Genomic DNA, 17,443 nt, shown 5'->3' on the forward strand with positions numbered 1-17,443 from the left:
TATGTAGAAGCCCTGCGTCTAAAATAGCTGCGTACATATTGCACCTGACAGAGGCTCTACAGCTCCATACTAGAGATGTATACAGGCATTGTGTACACTAGCCTTAAAGACAGGAATGTATGTATATATGTAGATAATATTCAGACTTCTAATGATGTTCTTTTAAAGAACAGAAAAAACACTGGGCTTTATTTTTCATTGTGGTATAAAGCAGACAGACTCATCTACTAGCGAGCCCACGGATATGTGCAATGAGTTTACCCACTGGAGTTCATACGAGTTGGGTCAAGAGGTTTATTCTCATGGGTAGAGCTGAATAATTCTTGATCAATGTTATTAGATGGAAGTGAATAAAGACCCGTTTACATGAACGATTTTGCAAACCGTCTGCGTTTTATTATTTTTTTTTACGAGAATCTGATGGGTATTTCCATCATAACAATCCTTGTAGCCTGCGGGGAAGAGTTCAGTCAGCCTAGCAAGCAGAGTCCCCATTCCGATTAGAAAGATCACAACAAGGCTAAAACTACTGGTGTTTTTTTTGTTGATCTTTTTGCGCGTTATTACGATTTAAAAAAAATAAATAAAAGCAGTAATTGCCCAGTGTAAACGGCTTAGCTGTTTTCGTAGCTCTAGTTGGAATGAATGGAGTGAGCCGGCAACAAGCATGGTCACCTCTACATTCATTCTCCGCCTCGACATGTTGTCAGCCCCCCGTTCTGGAGATTGCTGCGGGTCTTAGAGCTGGAACACACATCTATCATAAATTTATGTGATACCCTGTGGATATGTCAAAAATGTTTCAGTTGGGACTCCTACTTTATATAGTTTTTCTGGTTTAATACAAATAAAAGTTTGAATCATTAAATCACCAACTTTGTAATATAGTTCATATAAAGTTTTTTTTTTCTTTGCATTCTCGGATAAATGATAAAATGGAAGCCAAAATACAGTAACTGTCCCCTGAGGGATTAGGGGTGTGGGTTTTAACCGTGTAACGTGTTGGGGAGACAACGCTGTAATTGTAGTGCACAAGCAGATTGTGTTCATGTGAAATCTATCCATGATTCATGGAATTAGTGTGTGGTTGTTGGGGGTAGTCAAATTCTGGAGCTGAATCCAGTAATAACACGTGCTACTTTTATACCAGACCATTGGCGCCACAGCCATTTTTCGGTTTTTCCTCCCCACCTTCCAAAAACCATAACTTTTTTAATTTTCCATCTCGTAGGAGGGCTTGTTTTTTGCGGGATGAGTTGTCGTTTTTATTGGCCCTATTTAACCCCTTTACGCAACTGTACATCATGGTTTGCCCTGTTTTAAGGCACCATGAAGTACAGTTATGTCTGTCAACGTGCTTTTCTGTCAACATGTCAAAAGACATGGTGACAGAACAGGCATATTGGCTGTCACAGACAGCCGATGGTCACTGGTATGTGTCGGGGGACCAATCGGGGCGCCGCCCACGTTCACTGTGATTGGTCAGTCCCTATCGACTGACCAATCACAGCATTGCAGCATGGTTACTCAACATGAAGAGTCGGGGAGCCATGCTAGCCTAACAATGGCCTCCTGTCTGCCAAGTACAGAGGCTTGTTAGGCCCCGCCCAATGGCAGGGCTTAAAAGGCTTCCGTCTACAAAGGGAAGATGGTGACGGGCTCAGAAGCGGAGCCTTCGCCATCAAATGCGGGTGTCAGCTGTATGATACAGTTGACATCCTGCTGTAATAACAGGGAACGGAGCTAGCTCCGTTCCCTGCCATTAACCCCTTAGATTCCGCAATCAAAAGCGATCACGGCACCTTAGTGGTTTCTAGCTGACCGGCATCTCTGTGATGTGATCGCAGTGGTACCGATCGTTGCTATGGCAACAGGAGGCCAACAGTGGCCTCCTGATTTGCCACGTGCGGAAGCCCATCAAGTCCCTCCCGGAGGCGGAACCTAATAGGCTTGCTGTCAGTAAATGACTGACAGCTCTAATACATTGCACTACGTGGGTAGTGCAATTGTATTAGAATAAAGATCAGAGGTGAAGGCCTTCAAGTCCCTTAGTGGGACATAAAAAAATAAAAAAAAGTGTTGTACAAAAGTGTAAAAATAAAAGTTATGCGTTACAAAAATAAAAAATGTATTTTTTCCTATAATAAGTCTATTTCTATAGGAAAAAAATTAAGCTGTTTCAAAATAAAAAGTAGACATTTGGTATCACCGCATCCATAACCACCCAAGCTATAAAACAATAATATTCTTTTTTCCACAAGGTGAACACCGCAAAAAATAAAAAAAAACGATGCCAGAATGGCTATTTTTTGATCACCACCCCTCCCAAAACATAGAATAAAAAAAGTGATCAAAAAGTCGTATGTACCCCAAAATAGTACCAATAAAAACGACAACGAATAGCGCAAAAAGAAAAGCCCTTACACAGCCATGTTGGCGCAAAAATAAAAAAGTTATAGCTCTCAGAATAGCATGACAATACAACACATCGGAATTGCTGTTTTTTGATCTACTTGCTTGCTAAAAAAAATGGAATGAAAAGTGATAATAAAAAATAAATAAATAAAAATTGTGTGTACCCCAAAATGGTAACAATGAAAACTACAGATTGTCCCGCAACAAATAAGCCCTCACACGGCTCCGGTGGAGAAAAAATAAAAATGTTCTGGCTCCCAGAATAGGGAGACACAAAATGTGCAGTGTTCCAAAAGTGGATAAGATCGGGCGCCATTTATCAGTGCGACACCGGCCACACATCTGCGGATTATTATTTATTTACCGCATTATTATATCCTCTTATTATACTCTGATGTATTCTGCACAGCTTACATATACCCCAACATTATAAACTGAAATACCAGCAAAACCCCAAACAGACCAATAAAGCGAAAAACACCAAAATAGGCCTCAAATGCGCATGGTGCTCTTCACTTCTGAGCCTTGTCATATGCCCAGGCAAATGATAAATGCCTTGAGGGGTGTAGTTTCCAAAATGGGGTCATTTTGTGGGGGCTTCCACTGTACTCTAGTACCTCAGGGGTTTTGCAAATGCGCATGGCGCCCAAAAACCAATCCAGCAGAATCTGCATGCCAAATAGCGCTCCTGCTTTTCCGAGTCCTGCCGTTTGTCCAAACAGCAGTTTATGACCACATATAAGGTATTGCCGTACTCGGGAGAAATTGCTTTACAAATGTTGGGGTGCTTTTTCTCCTTTATGCCTTGTAAAAATTGAAAAGGTCTAAATTTTATTGGAAAAAATTTAGATTTTCATTTTTACGGCCTAATTCCACTACATTCACCATAAAACACCTGTGGGGTCAAAATGCTTAACCCCTTAATGACCAGGCCATTTTGCGCGTTAATGACCAAGGATTATTTTTTGTTTTTTCACGGTCGCATTCCAAGAGTCTTAACTTTTTTTTTATTCCGTCGACATAGCCATAGGCTTGTTTTTTGCAGGACGAGTTGTATTTTGTATTTGCACCATTTTTAGATGCTTATAATATATTGATTAACTTTTATTCACTTTATTTTAGGAGAGAATTGAAAATAAGCAGCTATTCCAGCATTGATTTTCACGTTATAAATTTACGCCGTTTACTATGCAGCGTAAATAACATGTTAACTTTATTCTATGGGTTGGCACGATTACGGGGATACCAAATATGTAAAGGTTTTATATGTTTTCCTACGTTTGCACAATAGCCTTTTAGAAAAAAATTACTTGTTTTTGCATTGCCGCATCCCAAGAGCCGTAATTTTTTTATTTTTCCGTCGATGTGGCCGTATGTGGGCTTGATTTTTGCGGGCCAAGGTGTAGTTTTCATTAGTACTATTTTGGGGTACATAGGACTTATAGATTAACTTTTGTTTAATTTTTTATGGGGGGAATGGGAGAAAAAGAGAGAATTTTGCCGTTGTTTTTGTGGTTTTTTTTGGACACCGTTCATCCGGCGGTTTAATTAATGTGTTCATTTTATTGGTCAAGTTGTTACGATCGCGGGGATACCATATATGTGTATGTGTTATTTGTTTTGACACTTTTACTAAATAAAACCACTTTTTGGGCAAAAAAAGTAGTTTTATTTGATTTTGACTGTAATTTTTTTAGTCCCACCAGGGGACTTCACTATGCGATCTGCTGATCGCATATATAATACTTTGGTATACTTAGTGACAGGCAATCTATTATGCCATGCCTCTGGCACGGCATAATAGGCATACAGCCAGGGCAGGCCTGGGGGTCTTTGTTAGACACCCGGCTGCCATGGCAACCCGTTGGCAGCCTGAGATCGCAATCGCGGGCCGCCGATGGGTGACAGAGGGAGCTCCCTTCCTCTGTCAATAGATTTAAATGTCGCGGTCGCTATTGACTGCGGCATTTAATGGGTTAAACGGCTGAGATTGAAGATTTCTTCAATCTCGGCAGTTGCAGCGGGAGCCCAGCTGTCAGTCACAGCCGGGCTCCCGCGGCTATCGCGCGGCCACAGCTTCTGTGCCCGCGCGATCTTCATCACGTACATGCACGTGGGAATGCGCGAACAGGCTGCATTCCCCGACGTGCATGTACGTGAAAATGCGGTAAGGGGTTAATATACCCCTTGATGGGTGTTTCCACTGTTTTGGCACCACAAGATTGCTTCAAACCTGACATGGTGCCTAAAATATGTTCTAATAAAAAGGAGGCCCCAAAATCCACTTGGTGCTTCTTTGCTTCTGAGACCTGTGTTTCAATCCATTAGCACACTAGGTCCACATGCGGGATCTCTCTAAAAACTGAAGAATCTGGGCAATAAAAATTGAGTTACGTTTCTCTGGTAAAACCTTCTATGTTACAGAGAAAAAAAATTGGTTTAAAATGAATTTTCTGCAAAAAAAATTTAGTTTGTAAATTTGACCTCCACTTTGCTTTTATTCCTGTGAAACGCCTAAAGGGCTAAGAAACTTTCTAAATGCTGTTTTGAACACGTTGAGGGGTTCAGTTTTTAAAATGTGGTGATTTATAGGGGGTTTCTGAGATATATATGTATGTATGTATATATATATATATATATATATATATATATATATATATATATATATATATATATATATAAGGCCCTCAAAACCACTTCACAACTGAACTGGTCCCTAAAAAAAGGCTTTTGAAATTTTCTTGAAAATGTGAGAAATAGCTGCTAAAGTTCTAAGCCTTGTAACGTTCAAGAAAAATAAAAGTACGTTCAAAAACGATGCCAACATAAAAGTAGACATTTGGGAAATGTAAACTAGTAACTACTTTTTGTGGTATTCATATCTGTCTTACAAGCAGACACATTAAAAATTTATAAAAATGAACATTTTTACAAATTTCTCTAAATTTTGGAGTTTTTCACATTAAACACTAATTGTATAGATCAAATTTTACCACTAACTTAAACTACAATATGCCATGAGAAAACAGTCTCAGAATCGCTAGGAAAAATGAAAGCATTACAAAGTTATTACCACTTAAACGGACACGTCAGATTTGAAAAAAATGGCCTGGCCCATAAGGCCCAAACAGGCTTAGTCACTAAGGGGTTAATGTACCATATAATATACTGCAAAACAAAAAATTATTCGTGGGGTGGAATGGGAAAAAACGAATTTCTCTATTGTTTTTTGGGTTTTGTTTTTAAAGCGTTCAATGTGCGGTAAAAGCGGCATGTTAACTTTATTCTTTGGGTGGATACGATTACATCGATACCACATTTATATTGTTTTTTTTTATATGTTTTCCCACTTTTCCAAAGAAAAAACTATCTGTTAAAAAAAATATATATTTTGTATCACCATATTCTCAGAGCCATAACTTTTTTTATTTTACGTCGAGCATAGTAGGGGTTTGTTTTATGTGGGGCAAGTTGTAGTTTTCACTTGTACGACTTTATCACTTTTCATTCCATTTTTTTTTTCAATGCGGAGGTAACAAATTCTAGTGGTTTTTTTTTTAATGTATTTTTTTTATGCTGTTCATCCTGCAGTTAAATCATGTTACATTGTAATAGTTTGGACTCTTAAGGATGCGGCGATACCAATAGGTTTTTTTCTTTACAATAATTTAGGGGAAAAAAATGGGACGAGTGTTTTCTGTTTTAACTTTTTAAAGCATAAAAAAATCCTCCTTTTTCTTTACAACTTTTAAGTACAACTTTAGGTCTTTAACAAGCGATCGCTGGTACTTTACATTACATTACTTATGAATTGCAGTGTATGGTACTTTTAACAGGCTCCTATTAAGCCCTGCCTCGAATAAGAGCAGAAAAATGGCCGACCTGGCCTTTTTCATTAGGCCCCCATGACAACCATCTGCACCCTGCAAACGTGGCTGACTAGATGCTCTATCTAAGTGGTTAAACAGCCAGGATCAGAGTTATCTCAAATCATGGAAGTTGAAGTGTGGTGTTGGCTGTAATATACAGCCAACACCTGTTGAGTATGGAGCAGGCTCAGACCCGTGACCTCGCTCCATAATCCCGACTGTGATGAACAGTCAGATGTCGCCAAGGTGTTAAAGGCCCACACCGGTAAGAGAACTTGTTTAGAAGAGTAATTAGCTCCAATATAGTTAATCACGACCAGCAGGATATTTATACAAAGCTTTTGTTATACAGATATTGCTGCTGTTAGATCACCAGGAGTTGTAAGAAGCATTTAGTAACAGAGTGTCTAGCAATATATAATGGGTTAACAACATTTACCTATGGTGGTAAATGCTATTGGAGGCCAAGCTCAGCAGGGGGTTGTTAAGGTGACCATACATATTATATAAAAGTTGTCTAAATCTGCTAACTGACCAACAATCCAACATCCACGGGGGCAAATGTAGCATCGGCCAGGATTTTGACATGCCAAATCCAATATTTCCCTGTCCATTGAAACGAACATGCACGCCTTGCCAAGCAGAGTGTACATGTTTGTGTGCAATTGTAAGGAATAGCTGTCAGGCAAACATAAAAATGAAGCAATTTCTTTGTGTATATATATATATATATATATATATATATATATATATATATATATACATACATACATACACATACATCCGTGTGTATATGTATATATACATGTGTGTATATGTATATATATATATCTGTGTGTGTGTGTGTGTATGTATGTGTATATATATATATATATATATATATATATATATATGTGTGTGTGTATGTATGTATATATGTGTACATATATATATATATGTGTGTGTGCGCATGTGTGTGTGTGTGTATGTATATATATGTGTGTGTGTGTGTGTGTGTGTGCGCATGTGTGTGTATATATAAATATATATATACAGTACCATTCAAAGTTTAGGGTCACTTAGAAATGTCCTTATTTTTGCAAGAAAAGTACAGTTTTTTTTCAATGAAGATAACATTAAATTAATCAGAAATACACTCTATACATTGTTAATGTGCTAAATGACTATTCTAGCTGCAAACATCTGGTATTTAATGCAATATCTACATAGGTGTATAGAGGCCCATTTACAGCAGCCATCACTACAGTGTTCTAATGGTACATTGTGTTTGCTAACTGTGTTAGAAGGCTAATGGATGATTAGAAAACACTTGAAAACCCTTGTGCAATTATGTTAGCAGCGCTGTAAACAGTTTTGCTGTTTAGAGGAGCTATAAAACTGACCTTCCTTTGAGCTAGTTGAGAATCTGGTGCATTACATTTGTGGGTTCGATTAAACTCTCAAAATGCTAGAAAAAGAGAGCTTTCATGTGAAACTCGACAGTCTATTCTTGTTCTTAGAAATGAAGGCTATTCCATGCGAGAAATTGCCAAGAAACTGAAGATTTCCTACAACGGTGTGTACTACTCCCTTCATAGGACAGCACAAATAGGCTCTAACCAGAGTAGAAAGAGAAGTGGGAGGCCCCGCTGCACAACTGAGCAACAAGACAAGTACATTAGAGTCTCTAGTTTGAGAAATAGACGCCTCACAGATCCTCAACCGGCAGCTTCATTAAATAGCACCCGCAAAACGCCAGTGTCAACGTCTACAGTGAAGAGGCGACTCCGGGATGCTGGCCTTCAGGGCGGAGTGGCAAAGAAAAAGCCATATCTGAGACAGGCTAATAAAAGGAAAAGATTAATATGGGCAAAAGCACACAGACATTGGACAGAGGAAGATTGGAAAAAAGTGTTATGGACAGACGAATCGAAGTTTGAGGTGTTTGGATCACATAGAAGAACATTTGTGAGACGCAGAACAACTGAAAAGATGCTGGAAGAGTGCCTGATGCCATCTGTCAAGCATGGTGGAGGTAATGTGATGGGCTGGGGTTGCTTTGGTGCTGGTAAAGTGGGAGATTTGTACAAGGTAAAAGGGATTTTGAATAAGGAAGGCTATCACTCCATTTTGCAATGCCATGCCCTGTGGACAGCGCTTGATTGGAGCCAATTTCATCCTACAACAGGACAATGACCCAAAGCACACCTCCAAATTATGCAAGAACTATTTAGGGAAGAAGCAGGCAGCTGGTATTCTATCTGTAATGGAGTGGCCAGCGCAGTCACCAGATCTCAACCCCATAGAGCTGTTGTGGGAGCAACTTGACCGTATGGTACGCAAGAAGTGCCCATCAAGCGAATCCAATTTGTGGGAGGGGCTTCTGGAAGCATGGGGTGAAATTTCTCCCGATTACCTCAGCAAATTAACAGCTAGAATGCCAAAGGTCTGCAATGCTGTAATTGCTGCAAATGGAACATTCTTTGACGAAAGCAAAGTTTGAAGGAGAAAATTATTATTTCAAATAAAAATCATTATTTCTAACCTTGTCAATGTCTTGACTATATTTTCTAGTCATTTTGCAACTCTTCTGATAAATATAAGTGTAAGTTTTCATGGAAAACACAAAATTGTCTGGTTGACCCCAAACTTTATATATATATATATATATATATATATATATATATATATATATATATATATGTGTATGTGCGTATGTATATATGTGTGTGTGTGTGTGTGTGGTGTGTATGTATATATATATATATATATATATATATATATGTGTGTGTGTGTGTATATACATGTGTGCATGTGTATATACACACACACACACACACACTCGTTTATATATATACACAAACACACACACACGTGTATGTATGTATATATGCGTGTGTGTATATATATATATATATATATATATAGCGTACAAATCATAAATGATGCAAAAAAATTGTTCTGCATGTTATTACGGCCGCGCCGATACCGAATATGTATATGTTTTATCTATTGAGACTTATTTTAATGTTTATTGTAAAAAAAGGTGTATGTGTATTTTTTAAAATGTAATATTAATTTATGTTTTTACTTTATTTTTAAACTTTAATGTACTAGCATATATCAGATATATGCCAGTACATTAGCCTTGTGACGCAATCCAGGGGCACCCCCCCCCCCCTTCTCATTTTACTCTTGAATTCTGCAGTCAGCTTTGATCGCAGCATTCAGGAGAATAACGGCAGAGATGAGGTTTCTCTCATCTCCGCCGTTATAGAGCGGGGCTGCGGCTGTGTAATACAGCCATTGCCCGCTCCTGACAACAAGTGAGCCTGCATGAGGAGATGTGGCACTAATGAGCGCAGGCACTGAGGACCGAACATGAGGGTTTTTTGCAGAGCGCCCGCCATGTTCTGTCTTCCATGCTGCCGCTCATTAGTGCAGCGCTGGCTGTATCGCATCATCCTGACGGCGCGCACTTGTCAGGACTCAGGAGCGGGGGAATGACTGGATTACACAGCCGCAGCCCCACTCTCATACATTCATGTGTTACAATACTGAGCGGCCGCACAGCTTAGTATCAAAATACATGAAATAACGGTATCGAACAGTTTGGGGATGCACAGTATCGAAACAGTATTGACGTTTCGATTGCATCGTGCATCCCTAACGCACGCACGCGCGTGTGTGTGTGTGTGTGTGTGTGTGTGTGTGTGTGTGTATACCCACTTATAATTGGGGATGTGGTTGTGTTCAGAATTAGCCAATCACATTTAAACTCATGTTGAATAGTAGTCAATACTTAGCTGTCATTATTTAAAAGTAATTCTGAGTAACCCCATATAAAGTTCAGCTGTTCTATTAGGATTTTCCTGACATTTTCTTTGTTGCATGTGACTGCAAAAGTCATGGTCCGTAAAGAGCTTATAACACATCAAAGGGATTTGATTGTTGAAAGGCATCAGTCAGGAGAAGGGTACCATAGAATTTCCAGGGCATTAGATATACTATGGAACACAGTGAAGACGGTCATCAAGAAGTGGATTCCTTTTGGCACAACAGTGACATTACCAAGAACTGGACGTCCCTCAAAACTTGATGAAAAGACCAGACGAAAATTGGTCCGGGAGGCTACTAAGAGGTCTATAGCAAAATTAAGGGGCTGCAGGACTTTCTGGCAGGTACAGGTTGTGTAGTGCATGTGACAACAATCTCCCGTATTCTTCATATGTCTGGGCTCTGGCGTAGGGTGGCAAGATGGAAGCCTTTTCTAACAGAGAAAAACATCCAAGCACGGCTATGTTTTGCAAAGACCTACATCAACTCTGCCAAAGGCATGTGGGAAAAAAAGTGTTATGGTGTGATGGGACCAAGGTTGAACTTTTTGGCCATAATTCCAAAAGGTATGTTTGGCGCAAAGCCAACACTGCACATCAACAAAAGAGCACCATACCCACAGTGAAGCATGGTGGAGGCAGCATTATGCTTTGGGGCTGTTTTTCTGTCAACATTTGCACAAAACCTGCAGGCCTCTGCTAAAAAGATGAAGATGAAGAGGAATTTCCCCTTTCAGCGTGACCACAACCCAAAGCATAAAAGAATGGCTTCACCTGAAGAAGATCAACGTTTTGGAATGGCCCAGCCAGAGCCCAGACCTGAATCCCATTGAAAATCTGTGGGGTGACCTGAAGAGGGCTGTACACAGGAGATGCCCTCGCAATCTGACAGATTTGGAGCGCTTTTGCAAGGAAGAGGGGGCAACAATTGCCCAGTCAAAATGTGCCATGTGCACAGATTTCTACCCAAAAAGACAGAATGCTGTCATAAAGTCAAAGGGTAATTCAACAAAGTATTAGTTTAAGGGTGTGTGTATTTATCCAACCACATTATTATTGTTCTTTATTTTTCCACCATAAAAGATTTTAGTTTGTTTTTCAATGGATTTGTGCAGATTATGGGTCACATTAAAAGGTGGAAAAAGTTCTGAAATGATTAATCGTGTACTGATTTTTTGACATGATAAAAACCTGGCATTTTACAGGGGTGTGTATAATTTTATATCCACTATACACACACACACCTCTATATATATATTTTTTAGATAATTTGTCCTATGTAGGGCAATTCTGTTGCATTACATATACAGAGCTTATTGAGCCCGTATACCTAAAGAGGGCAGAATGCTTCAGTCTTCTCTACTAGGTTATTGCTGACGTGGCCGTGTGATGTAAAAAGAAAGCACATGGTCAGCAAGAAGTTTAGATCAAATACTTGTTCATATTTTGTTACAAAGTATGAGGGTTTTGGGACAGACCAGGATTTATAAAATACTGCAGATACATGCACTGCTGGTGCCAAATAAACAAAGTGTGTGCAATAAGCATCAGTAACCTGTACAGGCCAAGTGGATTACAAGCCCGCTACCCACATGAACGGGTCTAGTTATTAGAACAATTATCATGCAGTTAACAGTAAAAACGGAAGGTGAGTTGCTTACAAAGCATCATCACAGACACTTAGCATGTCCTGAACCAGTGTTATTTCTAGGGTGAACTTGTCATTATCTTAGCGGAGTGAGGCATGTGGACAAGTACATAAATGGCATGGGATGCAATATACGTACAGAAGCCAGACTGAGGTTAAAAATTCTTTTCTGTAGGGATAGAGAAGACATTACTGATATACTATTTTCAACTGCAAATAAATGAAGATCTAACAGTGTACGGGGAGGTCTCTATTACCTTGGCTGCACTTCTAAGATGGTCATAATAAACCTCTTCTATAGCCTGGAAGTAGATGACACCTTTCAGCTTTGCTTCATGCTTGTCTGCAAGTAGAGTAATGGCGAGGTGAGCAAAAATAAGAAACAGACATTTTGCAACGTAAGATTCACGTAACCTATTACAGCACTTTACAGACAGTAAAGAGATCATTGATGCAGTAATTCATGAAAAGGAGCCCCCACCAAGTATTGAGGACATATGCTGTACATGCTTTTCAGTGGGCCAACATTTCGGTATTAAAAATCATTTTTGAAATTGGGCTTATATAATATATGAATTTTCAGAGACACGACATTTTGGGTTTTCATTAACTGTTTGCCATAATCATCAACATTAAAAGAAAAAAAATGCTGGAAATAGATCACTCTGTGTGTAATGTATCTATAGAATATGAGTTTCACTTTTTAAATTGAATTAAATAAAATTAACTTTTTGATTAACTAATTCATTAAGGAATAGTATATACACACACACACACACACACACACACACACACACACACACACACATATATATACACACATACATATATACACACACATACATACACACACAAACCAAAACCATTATGAATGCCGGGAAGGATCGTGTAAGCTTTGCCCACACTTACAAGTGATAGTAATATCTAGTGGTTACATAAGGAGATAATAATTGAAATTTCTAAGGGGGTTGTCTCATGGAAAAAAACTTATTTTCAGATGGGTCCGATTTCTCACATGCCTAGCATACAGTTAATTGGAATACATGGAAGGCTCAAATAGTAAAATATGAGAATGCCTACATACACCGTGTTTTGGTTTTTGGTTTGACTGACATTTTAATAAAATACAACATGGCAAATTTCTCCATATTTCTTTATAGAACTTAAAAAGCAAAAACAAAAACGCATGTACAATATGGCACCATATAAAAAAGGCCATAAAAAAATGCATGTTATATTTATAGAGAACTGACTTTTTACATGTGTTTTTTATGCAGGTTAATATGTCAGATAAATCCTGCGTCACATTTTGCCCAAATCTATGATAGAGCTGTCATTCTACAAGAAGCCAATGAATGAAAGCTATGACACTCTACCAGACAAGGTCCACGTCTGTTGGGTTTATTGCCTTCAGCCGCCTTCTGTTCTACTGAATGGAATAATATCTCGAATTTCTAGTTCTGCCCTATCCTCTCGTACACTCATACAGCTACCTGCACTATTCTAATGAGCTTCCTTAGGTCAGGGTCATACACATAGTTTTGATGCATTTTTTGTTGCAGTTTTTAGCTCCGATTTTTTAGTTAAAGCCGGAAGTGGAACCAAGAGGAAGGTATGATATATAAAAAAAACAAAAACCTTATGTATCTCCTTCTTTTGTGTACACTCTTGTTTTTGGCTCAAAAAACGGACCCAAAAACTGCATCCAAACAGTGTGTGTGATCCTGGCCTTAAGGAAAATTTTAGTAGCCTGTCGGTCCCATAGACATTGAATAGAGCGCGAGGACGCATGCTCAACCACCACTCCATTCTCCTCACTAAATGACACCACACCCTTGTCCCCCATTCTAGAGATCAGTGTGGGTACCAGCAATGACGCATTTATCACCTATCCTTTATCCATTTATGGCTTATATACAGGGTATGCCATAAATTGGCGACAGGTGCGGGTCACCTCTCTCCGGAAAGGGGCCCAAAGACCACTGTTCTACCTACTGTTACGCTGTTTCCGGAACTCACAGCGTAACATAACACACTTGACTGTTTCTGGAAAAACTGTCCAGCTCATCAATCAGTGGCCAGCGACATCAGGTAAGACGGGGGTCAGGGGGCCCCATTCTAGAGATATGTGGCACCAACATCTATCAAACATTTATGGAATATGCTCTGGAAATGCAATTATTGTCCAAGATTGAAATACCCCTTTCAAAGTATATGAAAATTCATTGGTGATGCATAAATATCTTTGTCAAACTGTTACATGTGAATAGTCATCCTCCGACTTATCCTACAAAATTTCACAGCTAGAACGATAGCGTTTGTAGTAAGTCGTCATAAGAATCATAATGATTGCGGGGTCAGCTTGTTAATTTGTGGTTTACCATGGGAGAGAATAAAGAGGTGATAATTAACCCCTTCCCGACATTTGCCATATGGATACGTCATGGAAAGCTAGCGCTTCCCGCATTTTGCCGTATCCATACGACAAATGGTGGACACCAGCGCCGGATGTCAGCGGTATCTTACAGCTGACATTCGGCTGTAATGGTGGGAACCTAAATTGGCTTCGATCCCCGCCATTATCCCCTTAAAGGCAGCGCTCAAACGCGATCGCTGCATTTAAACTGTTTGCAGCTCATCGGAACCCCAGCAATGAAATTGCTGGGGTTCCGGTGGCTGCACTGGCAATCGGAGGCCTAATACTGGCGTCTCGGTATGCCTAGCATGGAAGCCTTCCAGTTCCCACCCGGATGGAGCTGAGCCAGCGTCATCAAGCGATCACTGCATCTTAGAGGTTGCTAGCAGATCGCCAGCCCTGCCATGCAATCAGAGCTGCCGAAATCTGACAGTTGGACCTTCAAGAAACTTGAAAAAAAGTGTAAAAAAACACAAAACATAATAAAAATTTCAAGTAATAAAATAAAACACAATCACCCTGTTCCCTTATCAAGTCCTTTATTATTGAAAAAAAATAAATAAACCATACATATTTGGTTTCGCCGCATCCGTAATCACCTGAACTATAAAAATATTAAGTTATTTATTCCACGCGGTGAACGGCGTAAGAAAACAACACGTAAAAATCTATACCAGAATTTGTTTTTTGGTCACTTACCCTACATATATTGTAGTAAAAAGTGATCAAAAAGTTGCATGTAATAATGGTACCTATATAAACTATAGCTCGTCTCTCAAAAAACAAGCCCTCATACAGCTCCGTCGATGAAAAAATTAGAACGTTACGGTTCTCACAACTTGGCGACAGAAAAAAAACATACATTCTCTTTACAAAAGTAATTTTATTGTGCAAAAAGTTGTAAAACATAAAAAAGTGCTAGAAATTTGGTATTGCCGGAATCGTACTGACTCGCAGAATAAAGTTAACATGTAATTTATGTCGCATGGTGAACGCTGTATAAAAAAAACAACCTAAAAAACTATGCCAGAATTGCAGTTTTTTGGTCCCTTGCCTCCCAAAGAATAGGATAAAAAGTGATCAAAAAGTCGCATGTACCCAAGAATGGTACCAATAATAACTACAGCTCGTCCCGCAAAAAAAACAGCCCTCATACCACTACATCTATGAAAAAATAAAATTAGTTAAGGCTTCCATAAGACAGGAAAAATAGGCAGTTGTGCCGGCCCGAGGGGAACATTTCTTCTGTTACAAGAGGCGAATTATCAAGGCCCTAAAATTAGGGAACCAGGAAGGGTAGGGCCCAAATACATCTGCTGGAAGCGAGGGTGCCTGTATTATACCAGGACAACACATCCCAGCAAAATTCCCCAAACTGCAAGGGTGGGGAGTGTGGAACAAAAGGAGGCTAAGAAAGGACATTTATCAGTGCGACACTGGCCTGTGCAGAAAGGATTGCTTCACAGCGTAACACACATCTACAAATTATTTTACTGATGTACTCTGCCCGGCTAACATGTGCCCCCACATTATAATTGGAAATACCAGCAATACTCAAACAAATCTACGACCAAGCAAATCCACGCTCCAAAAGCCAAATGGTGCTCCCTCCCCTCTGAACCCTACAGTGTGCCCAAACAGCAGTTTACTTCCACATATATGGCATCGCCATACCCGGGAGAACCCTTTTAACAATTTTTGGGGTGTGTGTCTCCAGTGGCACAAGCTGGGCATGACATATTTGCCACTTAAATATCTAGGGAAAAATGAAAATTTGTTTACTTTGCACCATCCGCAGTGCAATCATTCATGGAGAAGACCTGTGGAGTTAAAATGCTCACTACACCCCTTAATAAATGCCTTGAGGGCTGCAGTTTCCAAAATGGGGTCACTTCTCAGGGGTTTCTTTTATTATTTCACATCTGAGCCTCTGCAATTGTGAACCAATACTTTGTAAATCGCCAAATTAGGCCTCAATTTCGCATGGTACTCTTTCACTCCTGAGCCCTGTCGAATGTCCAGGCAAAAGATTAGGGCCACATGTATGGTGATTCTAAAACCGGGAAACACAGCATTATAATTAGGGAGCTTATGGTGGCACAAGCTGGGCACCACATATTGGCATATCTATGGAAAAAAATCCCATTTTCACTGTGCAACATCGAGTGCACACTAATTTTTGCAAAACACCTGCGGGGTTAACATGCTCACTTCACCCCTAGGTGAATACCTTGAGGGGTGTAGTTTCTAAAATGTGGTCACTTCTGGGGGGTTTCTACGGCTTTGGTCCCACAAGGGCTTTGCAAAGGCGACATAGCACCCAGAAAACAATCCAGTAAAATCTGCACGCCAAAAGCCAAATGGCACTCCTTCCCTTCTGAGCCCTACTGTGTGCACAAAAAGCAGTTTATTACAACATATGGGGTATTGCCGTACTTGGGAGAAATTGCTTTACAAACGTTGTTCTTGTTTTTTTCCTCTATTTGTTGAGAAAATTAATTTTTTTTAGCTAAAGCTACGTCTTATTGAAGAAAAGGGATTGCTTTTATATCCACTGCCCAATTCTAATAAGTTCTATGAAACACCTGTGGTCAAAATGCTCACTACACCCCTAGATTAATTCCTCAAGGGGTGTAGTTTCCAAAATTGGGTCACTCGTGCGGGGTTTCCACTGTTTTGGCCCTTCAGGGGCTTTGCAAATGAGACATGGCCTCCGCAAACCATTCCTACTAAATTTGAGCACCAAAAGCCAAATAGCGCTTTCCCTTTTGAGCCCTGCCGTGTGTCCAAACAGCCGTTTATGACAGCATGTGGGGTACTGTTTTACTCGGGAGAAATTGCTTTACAAAGAAGTGTACATTTCACCTCTACATAACAATTTTGTGTGGTATGACTGCCTGTCCTACAAGCAGATACAGTTCAATTTAGAAAAATGCAAATTTTCGATTTGAAAAATTTTGGTGTTTTTCACAATTAAATTCTGAATGCATCAAGCTAATTTTTCAAAGAACCAAAGTCCAATGTGTCACGAGAAAACAATCTCAGAATCGCTTGGATAGGTGAAAGTATTCCGGAGTTATTACCACATAAAGTGAAACATGTCAGATTTGAAAAATGAGGCTCTGTCAGGAAGGTCAAAAGTGGCCAAAGAGGGAAGGGGTTAAAGAGATTTGATTTCCTCCTATCAACTTAAAAATGACTGAAACGCATGTCTTTCTGTGTGGCAAAGCAGAAGAGGTTTGACTGACATCCTTAATAAGCTTTGAGTATACAATCCAGA

General features: G+C 39.6%; 1 protein-coding gene across 15 annotated transcripts in view; it reads right to left on the reverse strand.

Annotated features, from left to right (window-relative positions):
- Positions 1-17,443, reverse strand: part of PHLDB1 (pleckstrin homology like domain family B member 1) — a 314,415-nt gene that overhangs the window by 3,682 nt on the left and 293,290 nt on the right. For 11 of the 15 annotated variants that reach the window (XM_075840036.1, XM_075840043.1, XM_075840041.1 and 8 more), the window contains 2 exons: positions 12,005-12,090; positions 11,887-11,916 (listed from right to left, as the gene is read on the reverse strand). In XM_075840036.1, the coding sequence (XP_075696151.1) occupies positions 11,887-11,916; positions 12,005-12,090 (116 nt within the window). The remainder of the gene's footprint in view (positions 1-11,886; positions 11,917-12,004; positions 12,091-17,443) is intronic. The other 4 variants (XM_075840044.1, XM_075840046.1, XM_075840034.1 and 1 more) reach the window with 1 other exon arrangement.

The sequence above is a fragment of the Rhinoderma darwinii genome, chromosome 10 (assembly GCF_050947455.1).
Source record: "Rhinoderma darwinii isolate aRhiDar2 chromosome 10, aRhiDar2.hap1, whole genome shotgun sequence".
NCBI lineage: Eukaryota > Metazoa > Chordata > Amphibia > Anura > Rhinodermatidae > Rhinoderma > Rhinoderma darwinii.